This window comes from Pithys albifrons, chromosome 6 (assembly GCF_047495875.1).
Source record: "Pithys albifrons albifrons isolate INPA30051 chromosome 6, PitAlb_v1, whole genome shotgun sequence".
NCBI lineage: Eukaryota > Metazoa > Chordata > Aves > Passeriformes > Thamnophilidae > Pithys > Pithys albifrons.
Genome location: NC_092463.1, coordinates 49,962,300 through 49,980,182, shown reverse-complemented (window position 1 = coordinate 49,980,182; position 17,883 = coordinate 49,962,300). Strand labels below are relative to the sequence as shown.

The window sequence follows — 17,883 nt, the reverse complement described above, 5'->3', positions numbered from 1 at the left end:
GAGGACTTGAGTTAGGCAGCAGGACAGGACTGGTGGGAAGAGTGTGCAAGCTGGTTTCAGTGCTCAACTGACCCATGTCTGCAGCAGCTGCTGCTGCTGCTCCCACAGCCCGAGGGAGTGCAGATAAGCAGCAGTACAGCTTTTCCAGACATAGCACAATTCCTGTTTACAGCCCCTGGGCTAGTCTTTTCAAAAGAAGGAGATAGGTGTCTATTCTTGCAGGAAACCAGGTGTGTAAACAGTTCAATTAATATACCCAGCAAACTGTGCTCTAGTACAGCAAAGAGGGCTAGTGGAGACAAGCCAAGAGCACAGAAAGGAAGGAAAATACTTTTAAAGAATATGCCTAATTAGAGATGGGCCTGGGCCAAAAGTTCATATTTGAACACCTGGAATAGCCCAGGGGGAGAACGGTAATCTGAACCCAGACCCACATTTTGTAACACACTCCTCTCCCAAATGAAGTAAACCCCAGACCCAGACCCAACTATCACACAGTCTGAGCTAGAGGTCTCCAACAGCCAAAGCCTGGAGTTCTGGCTTTCTACTTCCAACCTGGTTTTGTCCAAATGCTGGGCTGCTGGTGTCCTCTGTTCCCCTCACCCCACACCACCCAGTGTCCTGTTGTGGGCCCACTCTGCCCCACTCAAGAACTTGCTATTGTTCCCTGGCAGCACACCTCTGGATCACTGGATCATGGTAGAGATGCCTGATAGCTCATCCATTTGCTCCAGCAGCCATGGAATTCTCAGCACTGACCAAGCTCAAATTTTCACTGCACTGCCTTCTTCCTGCCCTCACAGGTGACAGTTGCACCTCCTAGTCAAAGCAAGAAGCCTGACCTAATACAAAGCTAAGTACCTCCACCCGTGTCTGTAAGAAAAATATTGACAGTGAACCTTAGTTTTGTGCCAAATCCTCGGATTTACAGCTTGTTTTGAATGGCATAACTTCCATGGCAGGGAAAACCCGCCATGTCCTTTATGAGTGCTGGCAGAAGTAGCAGACTCCCTTTTTTCCCCCACAGCTCCATTCTCAAGAACTGAAAACTTCCCACACACCTTACCATCCCTTTAGACTGTAGATTTTCTTTATAGCAGAATCACATTTGATAAAAAAAGTCAGCCTCATCCCCATAAAACTGCACTGTTAGAGGCACATCACGCATTTCAGACAGCTTGCAGGGCTCAATAAATGTTTACTTTTGGATGGCTCATTTATTAAGTCCAGAGGAAGATCCTAGTCCACAGCAAAAAAAGTGCCTGGATGTGCCATTAGACGGCTTCATTGGCCTGTTACAGTGTGCTGTTTGCAGTCCTGCACTTTCCCCCTTACCGGGTGCCACCACTGAGCTCACTGCCACACACCCCTTTCAGGGCAGCCCTGCAGACAGGTGAGGCCTTACCTCCTAATTGGATTATTCTTGGTAGGTATTTGTCTCTCAATTTTGCATCATCTCACCTTGGGTCCTGTTAGGTTGAGGTAGGTGACTAATGCATGTGGCTCCTGATTGCTTTCCTGGTGGGCACCTGACCTGTCACCAGCACAGAATGGAGTGAATTGGCACAGCTGGAGAAGAATAAATGGGATGTGCTCACACTGGATGCTGCAATAGTCAAAGCAGTATTTATGTTTTGAAAACCTTTGGAACAATTTAGTTCCACTGCTATTCAGAACAGTTTTGCACCATGGATGCACTTTGCAGCTATTGTAAATTCTTCCCTGTCACACCTGAACCTCCATCCCAACGAAATAAAACAATTTAAAAAAATAATAATCACACTTCATACAAAAGTACTGCATGAATCCTACAAGGGCCGAGAGACTCCATCTGAAAAGTGCTTGCCACACAGAACCCAGGCAAAATCAAAATGATGCAACTTTTGGTAGGGTGTACAGATTACAATCAGTCAATTAAACATCCCAGACTGTGTAATCATATGCAATGAGAACACACGTGGGTGTAGTGTGAGGCGTGAGCCTGGTGTCACCAACCACAGGCTCCTCTGGTTACCCTAAAGGAGTTATCCAACCAATGCTTTGAAAATTTCTTTTCTAAACATCAATGGGTCCACCTAGAAGAAGGTCTCTTTCTGTATGAAAAGTAGTTCCTGGAAGATTGGGAAATATCCAGGACTACACTGGAAAACATTAGCTATAAGAATTGATCAATCATCTGTCTCATATCAAGCTGTGTCTGGTCAGTTGGAAAGGGGAGGGAAAGAAACCCATCACACACAATACAGAATCTGTTATACAGCTTTATACCAGGAAAGAGCCTCTCTAAGCTTCTGTAGACAGTAAGTTTAAACATCTTGACGCATGAGCATCCTCAGCTTTAATAACCATTATTGTCTTTCATCTCCCCTTTTTTTAAAAGTCTGAGAACACCATTTAAGACTCTGGCCTCCTGTAAGCATTGCTCAGATGCTCCCCAGATGGCTTTTCCAAGGGGATTTATAATTATTCAGGGGTTTTTTTAAAGAAATATCCTGCAGGAATCCTTAGATTTCTGGGGCCTTCCTTCCTTCCTCTGGAAATATCTTTACCCAGAGCTCAATTTAAAAACAAACTCAAAGGAAACACTTCCAATGACTTCAGTATGTCTCAGATCACATACCCTGGGGTAAAAGAGAAATTAACCAAATCCCATAAAAATAGAGGTGGTGCAGATTTCAAAGGGATTCACGGTGAAGTTGTGTAAAGAAGTAATTAGTCCAAAAGTTTTAGCCTAAAATATCATAAAATAAAGGAACATTTAGTAAGATATTCATACTGAATACAGAGTACAATGGATTAGACATATAATCCCCTCTCCACCAAGAAAAATAAATTAAAATCAAAGCAACAGTTGCTATAACAACTAAACAAGAAAATCTCTGATTCTCAAAAACTCTCTAAGTTTATAGATTCTGAACTACCTTAAATGGATCAGATTTCCAAAAGTGCTCAGCTCCTATCTGTTGAAAATCCATGTTAGACATCCTCAGGTGGGAGGCTGAAATACAATCAGAGTCATTTCTGGAAAGGCTGATGACTGTGCTTCTGCATTAGAGGGCAGCTGGAGAGCAGAGCTGAGCCCATTATGTGACGGTAAAGAAAAGCAAATCATTCTAATGAACATACAAGGTCTTTGTCTCTCTCAGGCCACCTAAGCCACCTCTGAAGCAATAGTTAATTAGAACAAAACATGTTACTACTGCAAACCTGCTGCTACATATCCCCCCAAATGGAATACAACCCTATAGGCACATGTTGTCCTGCCTCCTGCAAATGGTGACTGGGAAATTGAGTACTTCTGGGTTTTGTGGGTTGCATCGTTGCATTTATTGTAATTAAATTGTATAATTCTGACTTATAATCTCTTTTGTGTTGGGTTTGTTTCTCCTGTTGATTTACCTTTAAATCAGCACAGCTGGCCTTGTTGAACTTTCTGAGATTCGCAAAGGCTCACCTCCAGCCTGTCCCTATGGATGGTATCCCTTCCCCCTGTGGTATCAACCGTACCCCCTAGCTTCATGTCATCAGCAAACTTGCTGATGTTGCATTCAAACCCACTGTCCAGATTCTCAGCAAAGATGTTAGATAATACTGGTCCCAATTCGGCTGTCTGAGGGACCCCACTTATTACTGGTCTCCACCTGGACATCCAGCTGTTGACAATAATCCTGTGACTGCAGTGATCCAGACAATTCTTTATCTACCAAGGGGTCCACCCATTGAGTCCATCTCTCTTCGTTTTAGCGACAAGGGTGTCATACAGGACAGTGGCAAATGCTTTACACAACTCCTGATAGATGATGTTACTCATTCCTTTCTCAGCCATCAGTGCTGTATCCCTGCAATAGAAGGCCATCAAATTTGTCAAGCATGATTTGTCCTCATAAAGCCTGTTGGCTATTGCCACTCGCCTCCTTATTTTTCATGTGCCTTAGCACAGTTTCCAGGAGGATCTGCTCCATGATCTTGCCAGGCACAGAGGTGAGATTGACCAGTGTATAGTTGCCCATGTCTTCCTTTTCCCCCCACCTTTTAAAACACAGGCATATTGTTTCCCTTTTCCATTCACTGGGAACTTCACCAAACTGCCACAGCTTTTCAAATATCATGGATAGTGGCTCAGCCATTTCATCCACCAGTTCCCTCAGGATCCATGGATACTTCTCATCAGGTCCACAGACTTGTGCATCTTCAGGTTCCATAGATGTCCTTGAACCTGATCTTATCCTACAGTGGAAGGTTCATTCTCGTTGTTCTTGATTTTGCCTTCTGTGACTTGGGCAGTGTGGCTGAGGCACTTGCCAGTGAAGACCAAGGGAAAAAAAGACATTGAGTACCTCACAGCCTTCTCCATATCCCAGCTAGCTGGGTCTCCTGTTCCGTTCTGGAGAGGGTCCATATTTTCACCATCTTCCTTTTACCACCGACATACCTATAAAAGCTTTCCTTGTTGCTCTTGATGTCCTTGATCAGATTTAATTCTATCAGCTTTTGCTTTCCTAACCTGATCCCTGGCTACTCAGACATACTCTCTATACTCCTCCCAAGCTGCTGTCCTTGCTTCCACTCTCTGAAGGCTTCCTTCAGACACCCTATGTATTTGAGTTTGTCCAGGAGCTTCTTGCTCATCCACACAGGTGTCCTGGCATTTTTGCCTGACAACTTTGTTGGGACTTATCTATCAGAAGCTTGGAGGAGACAATCTTTGAATATTAATCAGCTTACTTAAGCCCCTCCTCCCTCCAGGGGTTTATTCCATGGTACTCTAACAAACAGACCCTGGAAGTGGCCAAAGTCTGCTCTCCTGAAGTCCAGGGCAAGAAGCTTGCTGTGCACCCTCCTTACTGCACTAAGCATCTCAAACTCCACCATTTCATGCTTGCACTTGCAGCAGCCAAGGCTGTCCCTGAGCTTCACATTCCCCACCAGCCCCTCCTTTTTGATGAGAACAAGAACCATTGCTCCATGGTCCATCTCCTCATTGGCTCCTGTATTACTTGTAGAAGGAAGTTATCATCAATGCATTCCAGGAACTTCCTGCACCGCTTATGCCCAGCTATGTTGTCCTTCCAAGGACCTCAGCTTGTGAATATGAGGCCACTTCTATCTCTCTACAGAGGGTCTCATTTTCTTGGTCTTTCTGGTCAGATTGCCTATAGCAGACCCCCACTACAATGTCACTTGTCCCTGTCATTCCTTTAATCCTGACCCACAAGTTCTCGGTTGTCTCCTCATCCATCCCCAGGTGGAGATCCATGCACTCCAGCTGGTCACTGGCATAGAGGATTCTGAGAAGCATCAAGAAGTTTCTGATGCTGGAAATACCTTCTCACTTGGCTGCAATAATACATGGTTTGTCAGGTTGAAGAAACAAGTCCCAACAAATGCCAGGGTTAGCCTGGAGATGGCCATTCAGAAAATCCTTTGCCCTCTGGCTGCTTTCACTGACAGAATGCTTCACATACCTTTGGCTCTGGTGGTGTGGCTGTGAGCAGGGTTTCATAAGGAGACTGCAAGAAAATAAAAACCCTGGGTGGAGCCACGGAAGCTGGTGTAGTTCTACATGTCACACCCTTTTCATTTCATTCTAAACACCCCATTCAATCAGCCTGGCCTTCACCCTGGACCATGGTGAACACTGTCACCCTGTGACAATGGGGTGTTGCATCTCCCCATCCACCCAGCAGACTCCAGCATATCTCACCAATCTGGCAGCAATGGTTGAGATAAGCACTGGGAATAGTTTAAAACCCAACCACAGAGTCTTTCAAAGGGGCTGCTTTTCCACCCATCCTTTACAGCAGTCATATTTCAGGTGGTGGGGAAACCAGGAGAGCAGCAGCAGAGGATGCGCTGCCGCACTTTTTCCCCTGTGACATATGAAGGTCTGTTTTGAAAATATTCTTTCCTTCCAGCCCAAGCCCCTTGGTGTCCTAATCTTACTGCTCCAGGTGACACAATACATCCAGAAGCACTGACTCTGTCTCTTGCAGAGCTTCACTCCTCATCTCCCTAACTCCAGGAGTCTTTTCTCCTCCCAGTCCACCCTTCACATGTCAAATCCACACATTTCCGTTCATCCTGACCTTCCCTCCCTCCCTTGTCTGATAGTCCTTCCCACACAAGCACCACATCCTTCCTGCCCCAGCCTCCCCACAAGGCTGGGTTTGTTCACTGAAGTGCATCAGAATTAAACATAAGCATGACCCTTTTAATCAAAAGGATTAGGAGACATAAAGAAGAGAGCTGCCCATATGAAATGTGCAGACATGAAGGGAGAAAGGTAGTGCCACCTCATATTGCCCTCCAGGTCCCTCTGCTCATTCTTGCTGGGCTCAGCCCTGCACTTCAGCCCTCAGCCTCTGGGACTCTCTCATGATCACCACAGTCTGTGGCTGACTGAGCTTAGTTTTCTCACTGCTTTGCTAAAATATTAAAAAGCTGGCACTGGCTTTTTACAAACAATAGAAAAAAAAATTTAAAAAAGGATGGTAATTGGCTTAGAAAAACTTTGCCTGCCCAGGACATCAAGAGATGAAAAAGAGAATACATCCAGGAAAAACAGGATGTATTCCCTCAAGGTAGTAGGTATTTGCATGAGCACACCTTGTGACAAAGTCTGCATCCTAAAGGCTCTATAATCTAAATAGCAATAGTGTAAATGTATTGGATGAGGGAAGGAAAAACCATCTCACTGCCCTACATTATGCATGAGGAAGAGCAGTGCAGAGGAATGAATGGGATGACTTACTAGCACCACAGGAAAATCACAGCAGAGCCAAGTCCCAAATCCCAATTCAGGAACTTAATCCCAGTGTATTCTGTACTTTCTATTTTCTGTTAACAAAGAAAACAGTATATCCCTGTTTTTCAATTCCCAGTGATACTGCTGGATTTGCTGCCCAGTCATGAAATATTCCAGAAGCGGGAAGAGCAGATGAAGCTCTAGTGACTCATGAGCAGACACTGCCTTATTGTGCAACCTGTACTATGAAGCTCGTGTTCAGCCCTTCAACATAACCTCTGCTAGTGAGGCCAGACCCAAAATACCTTGTGCCTTCTTATAAAATTCTAGTTTTGGTTTTGTTGTGAGTTTCCCCTCCCCTAATTTTTTTTACACTTATTTCTTGGGGCTATTAAGCCAGCCTTAACAAGAAAAATCAGCCACCACCTTAACACAGCCTTGCAGAAACACAGCTAACAACCAGCCAGACAAGGCATCATGCTGCACAGAAACCCAGCACTTTCAAAGCACCAGGAGAGGGGAGCAGTGTTCAAACATCCATAATTGTTTAGCAAGCTGACTTCACAAACACACATGCTTTTGATTGCAATCTCGGACCACGCACACAAACCAGGGTTTCACTCACCCACCGCCCCCTCACTTTCTGACTCAAGGCATGGGGCGGCAAGGCAGGGCAGCCTCCCCCAGCACACAGGCATGATGAAAGCTGGAAAAGGCAGCAGGGAAATTTCTTCAGCTCCCCTGGAGATGCCTTTTCCCCCCACCTTAGAGAATATTGGGACCATGGCTTCCAAAACTAAGATAGTTGACATGCAGAGTATATGAGAAGAATCTCTATATCCTGTTTTATTTTTTTTTTCCAGAAGGCAACAGCTGAGGGCCTCCACACCTTCCCCAAGACATCAGCAACCTGACAAACAGCCCATTTGCTATTCTGACCCCACCTCTCCTGAGGCACCACAGATCTCAACCAACAGTGACAGAACATGTTGCAGATGATGCATGAGTGGCTTGCTGGCAAGCAGTCTACACCTCCCTTTCTCCAAAATCCCTTCACACAATGGACAAAGCAATGCCTGTACAAGCAGCTCCAGTCCTTGATGCTTGGCTGATCAGCATCATCCCAGGCAGAGAAATACCACAGTTTCTGCTGGAAGGGAGCAGGACCAGCTCCCAGAAGCAGAATGCCCTGCTTTGTCCTGAAATGGAGCACAACCCTCTCACCCTTTGCCGTGTTCCCACCCGCCTTCCCAGCTCCCAACCTTCAGCCCTTTCAACACCCAGTTTTTCCACTCTGTTATGAAGTGATCAGAAATTCCCTGCCAAAGGACATTGTTCAAATGGGTTATTGAAAAGAAATGAAATTCCCTACTCCAGGCAAACTAATTCATTCTTTTCCCCATGAGGAAGAAGGAGAACAGCACAGCCAGGAACAAAACAAAACAAAACAAAAACAACAACAAAAAACCAAACTACCCCCAAAGCCTACTGTGATAATATTAAATAAGAAACCAAAGGGTTTTGGCCAAGAAAATCCTAAGTTCAAATGAATAATTTCTCCAAAAAGATTTATGCCTACAGCTAAGTCACAAAAATGACTTCTCTCTGTCCACAGAAAGCAAACAAACCTTGGGTCATGCAGCAGAGCTTCTCTATATCCTTGTTAGAAGGAAATTAAAAAAGAATCCAAATGCAATTAATCATAGTCCTAGAAGAAAAGATGAAAACTCTGTAATTAGCTACCAAGGCTCATCTTTCCACTTTTGAAAACTAATCCAGCTGCCTTTTACCTTTCACCCACAGCACTGCCACAGAAATCTACTACAAATACCAAATCACTTCTCTCCAGGGGTACATTCACTTGTGGCAGGTGGTCCCATAACAGCTTCGCAGTAAGTAACAGGGAGGAGTATATTTTCAGAGTGCAAACAGAGTGTCTTTTGTTAGTCTCCTTTTGTGGAGAAGCTGTGATGGAGTTCTACCTTTCCAAGAACCTGTAGACCTCAGCTGAAGTACAGGAGTTATTTTCAAGACAGGTATTTTATATCCACAATCCTGATCCAACTGATCAGGAATTCAAATTACCAGAAAACACAAAATAAAATGAAAAATTCATACAAACATGAAAACGCTTCCCAAACATTTAAGATTACAACTGCTTGTGTTAATAAATTGTCTTATACCTCATCCTCGGGTAAATTTGTCTGAGCATCACCCTGCCCATAGAAATCCTGTTCTTCACAGCTGTACACGCAGTTTGTACAGAGGTGAGTGTACAGGGCTGTATATTTACCAAATATTCTGAGTTAGAAGGGATCCACAAGGATCATTGAATCCAACTCTTAAATGAATGGCCCACACAGGGATCAAACCCATGGTTTTATTAGCACCAACTGAGCTAATCTCAGGGTATATTAAGAGCAAGATCTCCAGCAATTAAATTCGGTAATGCAAAGCCAGTTCTCAAGCAATTGCAAAAGGCAAAACCACATTTCACCAATGAAACATGTCTACATCTGACTAAAAGTCATAATTCCTTTACTACAGCTTCATTGAAAGTTTTGGCAAACATGATGAGTTAAGTGTAGCACTTCAGAGAGAAGAGGAAAGCCTGGAGCTGGTGGTTACAGTTTAAGAGCAGAGGTCAGGGTCTAACATCCAAAAATCCTATGCAAATCAGAACAGGACATGCAACTTCCCCAGGGCTCCCTTAATAAATAAGGGTTGACAAATATTATTCCAATAATGAAAACAATAACAGACCAGCTCTTTAGGTCAAATACACCAATGGTAAATACAACACAGTGGAATATACCAAAATTACATCAGCTGAGGAACTGATTTCTACTATCTCTATTGTATACAAAGCACTGCTAACATATGAGTAAGGCTGTCAACAGCAGACAGGGAATGCTGGCCAGCTTTGTGGTGAGGGAGAGCAAAGAACATAGACTGGACAGAAATTTCCAGCTTTGCTCTTCCATGACACAGCAAAAACATTTAGTTTTTAACTGGAAGGTGATTGAGTCATCCTTCTGTGAAAAAAATGGAAGTGATTACACAGCTCCAAGTACAGCTAGAGCCTTCCTGTACAAATGTGGGAAACAGGGAGGGATGATTAACAGCCAGACTGTGGGATACAGCAACAAGGCCAAGGAGCCTCAGGTATGTCCATAACGCAACACCCACTCCTTTCCCTCCAGGTCGGTGCCGTAGACACAGCCAGAGGGGCGGGAGAGGCTCCGGGGGCCGTCTCATGGCACAGAGCTGCCTCGAGCTGCTTGCACAGCTGAGTTCCTGCTCATCACCATTATGAGCCAAAACACTAAAGCCCAGTAGACTGCTCCTCTTAATCTTTGCACAGAAATTTAGCAGAGCTGCTAAGCACAGTGTCAAAGCAAAGGCGGGATTTGGCTGCAGCAAGGGTTGCTACCAAACACCCGCAGCGGCTATCTGAGCCTGAAGCTGCTGTTTATTAAATCGTATTAACCCTTTGCACACATCAGGGTGCTCGGGAGGGCTCTGCCAGTACGGTAGAGTTCGCCTCTTGTTAATAGAAATTCCTGTCATCCTTCCAGAGGGATGCACAGATCCTCAAGGAGAAAACCAAATGCTGCCGGCAGACAGGCTCCAGTGTCCTGCCACAGGAGCAAAGGGCAGCCCCAAATGCACTGCGAGCGGCTGTTACTGCTGCCGGGCAGGAACAGCGAGCCGAAGCTGCCCCCCGCCGGATGCGAGGGAAACAACCCCCTCCGTGGGAAAGCCAAGAGCTAAATGGTTTTCCAGGTGCAGGTGCCAGACTTTCCCATAGTTACGGGCAACGTTCAGTTCTCTCAGTGTTACGCTGCAGGCACAAAGTTTAAGGTCCAGAAGCTTTCAGAGTAAGTGGGGAGTCTGGAAGCCTCCTGTTGTCTGACAGCACCAAGCCTTAACACTCAAAAGCCAGACTGTGTTCAAGCAAATGTCTCTGTCTAAATGAAACAGCAGATTTTCTCCCACTGCTGTTTTTTCTATAAACCAGTGACTGATGCACACACTTGAAAGTGAAACCCCATAAATTTTTGCTGGATAACAATGCTGCTTCAATGCTGATATTTAAATATGTGCATATAAACAAAGCTGAGAACTAAGGTAACCTTTACTTTCAGGCAGTTAACACACAGAAGGGACACAATCACTTTACTTAATTAAAAATAATACTTACTAAAACCAGCACTCAAACAGCAACATCTGTAAATACTGTTGAATGCTGATTAATATTATCTATGTCTCCAGTTTTCATTTTATGCAACCATGTAGCAACTACAAAATTAATACTGCTAGCCAGCCTTGTGCCACTTGCCCATACATCACAGGCACCAACCACAGCAGAATTAAAGAAAACCTTCTCAGATTTTCATGCAAGAGATAAAAAATGCCTGAGATCCTGCAACAATTAATTTGGCCCAACACTGCCAAGGTACAACAGCAGAGTTTTCAGGGCTGCTCCCTAAGCCAGCAAGGTTAAATTGCTCTACTCAATTAACTTATGCAAAGCTTTGAGATGCAAAGTAGAATCACTGCAGCACCTGAGCACATGCAGATGCACAACGGGGTTCAAAGAGCAACACATGACACCCCATACCATAACCCAGTATGTTCTATGCAAAACACCTAGGAGATGTATCACCACACACAGTCTGCAGTGCTTTGACAGTAGGACAAGATGAGAGTGATTTTTACCCTCCATCTTTTGTGGTAAAGTTATTTCCCTGCCAACCTAAATCTGCAAAAGCAAGCACCCGTAATAAAAAGATGTAAAAAAAGCCACAAATGCTTGAAAGTTCACAAGAGATCATATTTTTCCCCATGAGAGAAATGCTGGCAAATCTTCCAGGAAGGCTACAGCGACATGTACTTTCCTACCTGTGAAGTTCTCCAACACACTACACCTTTTGAGCTTCTCTTACTATGAATGAATAGAGAGTGGTAAATTCAGTAAAACAAAACATTTCTTTCTCATTGCAGAATATAAGAGAGGGTGGCAGTCTCCTGTGTTGTGCCAGGCTGTGGAAAGCAAACAGGGAAGTGGCAGGCATGTGCTTCACCTCTTTGTGACAGGGCTAAACCTGTTTACTCTTTTCCCCCACTGTCCCAAGCTTGCCTTCCCCTTTCCCAAGGTCTTGCTCTGTATTGGGCATCCCCCAAGGATATCAATTCTTTCATGAGTTTCAGACTGCTCCTAATTTGCATTTTTCAGTTGTACAATATAATTTCGTAAAAGCAGACTATGTAATGAGTACTGCTTTTCAGCACACTCAGCTCCAAAGAGAAGACAATTAGGAGAAAGACAGAATCCGCTTCTCAATTCAGCTTGTTTTTACATCAATTTAAGTAGACAGAAGGTGAGATTTTTCAACAGGATCTCCTTAAAAACAGTGGGAGCAATTCTTTGTAGCAGCATGGAAAGCAAATTTTTGAGCTCTCATACGATCCTCTACTGCCACCAGGAGTAAGATACCATTAAAAGCTGGAGGGGAGCAAAATATCCCTTAGCAGCAGCATCTCAGCGGTTGCAACAAAATCAGTGCCAAACAAGTGAGCCACTCACCCAAATTTGTTGGAGAGAATACCTCCCAGGGCAGAGCCAGAGATGAGGGCTATGCCAAAGCAAAGACCCAGCTTCCCCAAGGCATCAGCACGTTGGGAAGGAGTAGTCATGTCTGTAATTACCTTCTGAGCACCTGCATGGGAGGAAAAAAAACCTCTTGAAGGAAGCTTGCCACAGAGTCTGAGCAGATGCTCAAGCAGTTCCCATGGTTTTCTTGCTAATCCATTAAAAGCTTTTTTTGTTTGGTTGTTGTTTTGTTGGGTTTTTTTGTTTTGTTTTCTAATTAAAACTTTGCTGGGCTGGTTTCTGGCCAGAGACAGTTTCCCCAGCTCACATGTTTTGAACTCTGGATGGAAGACAGCCTTGAAATAAGTGCTGGCTCTCCCCTCTGAGAGTCCCACAGTCCATCAATTTTGAATACAACAGCCTGGTAACAGAGATTGTCAGATGTATTGGTGCACTCCATCATTTTAATGTGGAGACAGAATCTCCTTTGGGAAGTACCTGGTGAGGGCAGGGGGCAGAATTATAGAGACCAGATTTTTGCTGAACGCTGTTCTTAAAGGTTTTTCCAACCCAAATGATTCCATGATTTCATATAGATCTCCAAGCCATGAAAACAGTGCCTGCCACAAAATGGTCCTTTCAACTCCAGGGCAAATGCTCATGTGTGCCACTGAGTGCAATTGGTTCAACCCATCCATCATTCATGGGAAACAAAACCATTCAACCTACTCAAATAAACCACTTCACAAGTGACAAGAAGTAGCTTAACACCGTATCACCTTGAGTCCTCTTGCATGAGTTACAGGAACTTCTAGTAGCTGAAGTTTGTTTTTTACCAGAAAAATAGAGGAAATGTCAACTGAAGCAGAACATCTTGGTGGGTAATGGAAGGTATTTCTCTAATAACATTATTTTTTACAAACATGCTCATTTTTCCAGAAGGGAAAGCTCTAATATAAAATATCCTGGCTGCAAGAAGGCAACTGAGAAGCCTGGGAGGAGGGCACTGCTGTCAGCAAGGGACTTTCACCCATGTCTGGGTGACCAAGGCCAAACAATTTTCTCAAGATTGTACAGGAGGATGGACCTGGAACTATGGGCTACTAAGTTGTGTTTTCCATAACTAATACACCTGCTGCCTCATGTTCTTATCGTTTCATCCCTGAGGACCATTAAATATTCCTCCTGCCCTTCTTCATTCAGTTGGACCTGTTGACTTTCAGAAAAATGAGCAAGAATAGAGGAAACAGGCAATAAAAGCAATTTGGAAAGCCACTCAGCCCCAACTGACCTTACCTGGCACCCCATGCATGAACACTCCTGGCAGCCTGGAGAGGAACAAAAGAGGAATGCTCGTGGAGATGGACATAAGCAGGAAGAAAACACTTCCAGATGCACAGGAGAGAATTAAGGCTGCTCGGGCACCAAATTGGTCTGCAAACCTGATACAGAAATGGTAAAAGGTTGCCAGTTTTCTATGTAGATTAAAAACAAACAAACAAACAAACCCAAACCCTTCCAAACAGTATATCAATTTTGCTTGTATTTGAGGGAAAAAACCAACACCACACAAACAAACAAATCCCCCAAAATACAAACAAACAAAAAACCCCAGCCAGATGAGGTTTATGACCTGACTCCAACTCTTTGCAGTAATTCAGCTCCAAGATACTTTAAAAAGCTAAGCTGGACAAAGTCTGAGAGCACCACAGGAAGGGTTCTGAACAAATGGAGACTAAGATGACTATAAAATAGGCCTTAGATAGTGTTTTTCAATGAAATTCCTCTTTCCTGCATTTTATTGAAGTTGCATATTACAGTTTTCAAAGGAACGTTACTTTGCATAGCAATTAGTTGTGCTTACACTGAAAAGAAAAACCTCCCAGAAAACACCAAGACTGGTCTACAAACAATTCTAAGCACAGGTAATTAAGAGACTTTATTTTGAGGAAGAGGTGCAGGTCAAAACTTCATTGTTTCCATGAAAGGCAGGGAAGTTTATATTTACTGTTTGCAACCTAAAGATCACAAGTTGCTATTTAGTGCAGAGTTCGTGCGGGTTTTGTTGCTTTATTACTTAAGAATAAATTCAATGCTTTATATTCTCATGGCTGTTTAGGACCACCAAATAAGAACACAGAAAACTGACCTAAGCAACATTTTTCTCTATTTTTATCTCCCTTTTTCCTATTTTCTATTTATCTACCTTTACACTGAGGTCAAGGCAGCCTCACATCTAGGAAAATCCATTCTATCTCCAACCTACATTGCAGATTTTGGCCTCAGTCTGGCAATAGACACTCTCAGTTCAAGACAGATTCTGATTTGTCATTTTCTTTCCCTTCAACAGCTCTTCTGGATATTAGCGAATAACACACATAGAGGAAAACCAGATTTCATATTGCACCAGATTGAGCAAGAAATATTACTCTAGGTATGTATATTAATAGAAAAAGCATTTAAAATGGGCCCTTGGCACCATCTCTATTCTCAGAAACACATTTTCTTCCAAGCAGTACTGTAGGATCAAATGTTATTGTTATTTGTTTTAAAATATGTCCAAGGGCTTTTAGAGATCAGATCCTCAAAGTGCCACACACCACGTAGCACTCACAACTATATCAACCAGAAAAGTAAATCCCATGCAGGAAAACTGAGGCACGTACCAGCTCCCTATGTGTTTATTACTTTGTTGATCAATAACAGGACCAAGAAGAAAAGTCATATTTTCTCAGCCTCATTTTAGCTTTTGTGCCGGATTACACATCTCTTTCAAATTTTTTCTGCTCTTTGGGAATGTGCTCTCCCACCACTTAACTTTTTGGGGGCTATATGCATTTCATGAGGAATAGGAAAGTATATCCTGCGAGGTGAAGAGGCAGAAAACCTGAGTCTTTTCCACTATTATTTTGATAGATGAGTTTATAGATGCTCTTAAAAGATCCATGCAAGTCTAGCTTTGTATTCAACATGGATGCAGATACAGTGAAATTCAGCTGTAGAAATTACACAACCCTTAATTATTTTCACTGACAGCTCTATTTAACATCAATAACCTCTTTTTTTTGTTTGTTTCCCAGTCACAAGACATTTCTGAGGTTACACATGGCTATATTTGCAGGATTAAGCTGTTAGGACCTGGACTTTGAGGACTCTGATGGTTTAAACTGTTCCCAGTATATTGTTACATTTAAATGTCTGTCATTAAAATGTAACTGCTTCTTTATTGCATTTTCTAATTATAGTACTTTTTTCCCCTTGCTAGTTATAAAATCTTCAAATATTTCAATAGGACCACAAACCAGAACTAAATTATTTTTATGAAATTATAAAAATGTCTGGCCTTTTTCAGCTATGCAAAGGACCACGAGAATCATTCTTACCTTCCGAAAATGTAACCTCCTACGAGCTGGAGGACACCAAAGGTTGTCTGGAGGTAGCCAAATCCCACGGAATCCAAACCTAGACTCTTTGCCAAGTACTAAAAAAGAAAAAATAACAAACAGGTCAGGGGAAAAGAAGTATGCTACGTTTATGAATAAAGAGCTTAATGTGTGTGGAGAGGACCATAACTTCAAAAAAGCACTTCCTTTAGTTCCCCATACCTACCTACAGATGAAATCTTCACTGGGACAGACACAGGCTGCTTAATAAAGATCAAAAGTCTCTGTCCCACATCCTTAAGATCAGGGGGATGTGATCAAAACCATCGATCCTGCACCAGGTGACAAATGTGTATCACCATTTACCTTTTCAGTCCAACACAATGGAACATATTCAGCAACCGCTAAGGAGGATTAGGGAAATTTTAAGTGCCTTCCTGCCTCCAGACCCTGCACCTGAGGCAGCCCAAGCACCCTCAAGGAGATGACTACAGTAAGCCCTTGGAGCTGTTGTTTAATCAAGCAAGATGGAATCAATGGAAGTACAACATGGGCAAAATACTGCCTTTACTTAAAATCTGGATGATGCACCCACAACCCAAACTTGCAAAAAACCACAGATGCATACCTTGAAGAGCCACAATACTTCAGGTTTGGATTTGTTTTGGATTTTTTTATTCAAATACTGTATATTCAAGGGACAGCTATTTCTGATCATGGTTTTTGTTAGTGCCATCTGCTAAGATTTGTTTAAAACTCTAAGCCAAGTTCAGCTCTCAGAAGGTGTGGAGGTACCCCAGTCCTGCCCATATTCACAATACATGGTCTGCACCCAGGTCCCCACATCCCCTATAACTGATCAATGATTGACTACACCAATCTCCCATACATAAACTGCCTCTCAGGTCTACTGACTCAGAGCACCATAGACTGGTTTAGTTCCAGAAGAAGGGTGCAGTTTAACTCTGGAGGCACAGAACTATCAGAGAGATCTCCCAGAAGGCATGGGCTCTCCAGAGACAGGTGTGGACAGGCATATCATAGATCCCGGAGCTCACAAGAGCAGGAAAGTTGGCCAGCGGAAACATAACTGGGGGTGCTGGTTGACAGCTGGCTGGACATGAGCCAGCAGTGTTCTCAGGTGGGCAAGAAGACCAGGGGCATCCTGGCCTGTCTCAGGAATAGTGTGGCCTGCAGGACCATGGCAGTGATCATCCCACTGTACTCAACACTGGTGAGGCCACACATTAAATCCTGTGTTCAGTTTTGGGCCTGTCATGATGAGAAAGACATTGAGGTGCTGGAATGGGTCCAGAGAAGGGCAACAAAGCTGGTGAAGGATATGGAGCACAAGCCTTACAAGGAGCAGCTGAGGGAGCTGGCATTGTTTAGCCTGGAGAAAAGGAGGCTCGGAGGAGACCTTATCACTATCTACAGCTACCCGAAAGAAGGCTGTAGCCAACTGAAGTCAGTCTCTTCTCACAAATAACAAGCAATAGGACAAAAACCAAACCTCAAGTTGTGCCAGGGAAGGTTTAGATAGGATACTGGGAAAAGTTTCTGTACTGAAAGAGTTGTGAAGCACTGAAACAGACTGCCCAGGGAACTGGTGGAACTACCATCCATTAGGGTATCTAGAAGATATGTAGATGTGGCATTTAGGGACATGGTTTGGTGGTGGACTTGGCAGTGTTAAGTTTATGATCGGACTCAACAATTTTAGGAGTCTTTTTCAACCGAAAGTACTCTCTTATTCTATAAAACCAGACAGAAGAGTGTACCAAGTGAGAAGCAATGAATCCTACTCGGAGAGAAAAACCCACCTCTGATCAGAAACCTAATTTCTGCTAGCTGCTGGTTGGGTCACTCTCACACTGCAAGCAAGCAGACACAAGTTACATCAGCTTTACCCAGAGCCATCAGGCCAGGAAAGGGCTCTACGTCCTACTGCAGTACAAGTAATAAATCAGCTTTTATTGCCTGGGTGTAACCTGAACACAATTATAGCTTGCTTGCTAGGTAAGAATACCAAGTATTCCTTTCAATATCAAGAATACCTTTCCCCTTTTCTGCTAGAAAGTCTATTCTGATTTTACTGGAAAACTACATAGCCTGGTATTGAAGGAAACATGTGCTGTGAATCAAAAGAACCCATACTT

The 17,883-nt window shown here is 43.5% G+C and overlaps 1 protein-coding gene across 2 annotated transcripts in view; it reads right to left on the bottom strand.

Moving 5' to 3' along the window:
• The window catches only part of SLC67A1 (solute carrier family 67 member 1), a 79,984-nt gene that overhangs the window by 43,258 nt on the left and 18,843 nt on the right, over window positions 1-17,883 (bottom strand). For both annotated transcript variants that reach the window (XM_071558813.1, XM_071558812.1), the window contains exons 3-5: window positions 15,725-15,822; window positions 13,638-13,783; window positions 12,336-12,468 (exon numbers count right to left, since the gene is read on the bottom strand). In XM_071558813.1, coding sequence (XP_071414914.1) covers window positions 12,336-12,468; window positions 13,638-13,783; window positions 15,725-15,822 — 377 coding nt within the window. The remainder of the gene's footprint in view (window positions 1-12,335; window positions 12,469-13,637; window positions 13,784-15,724; window positions 15,823-17,883) is intronic.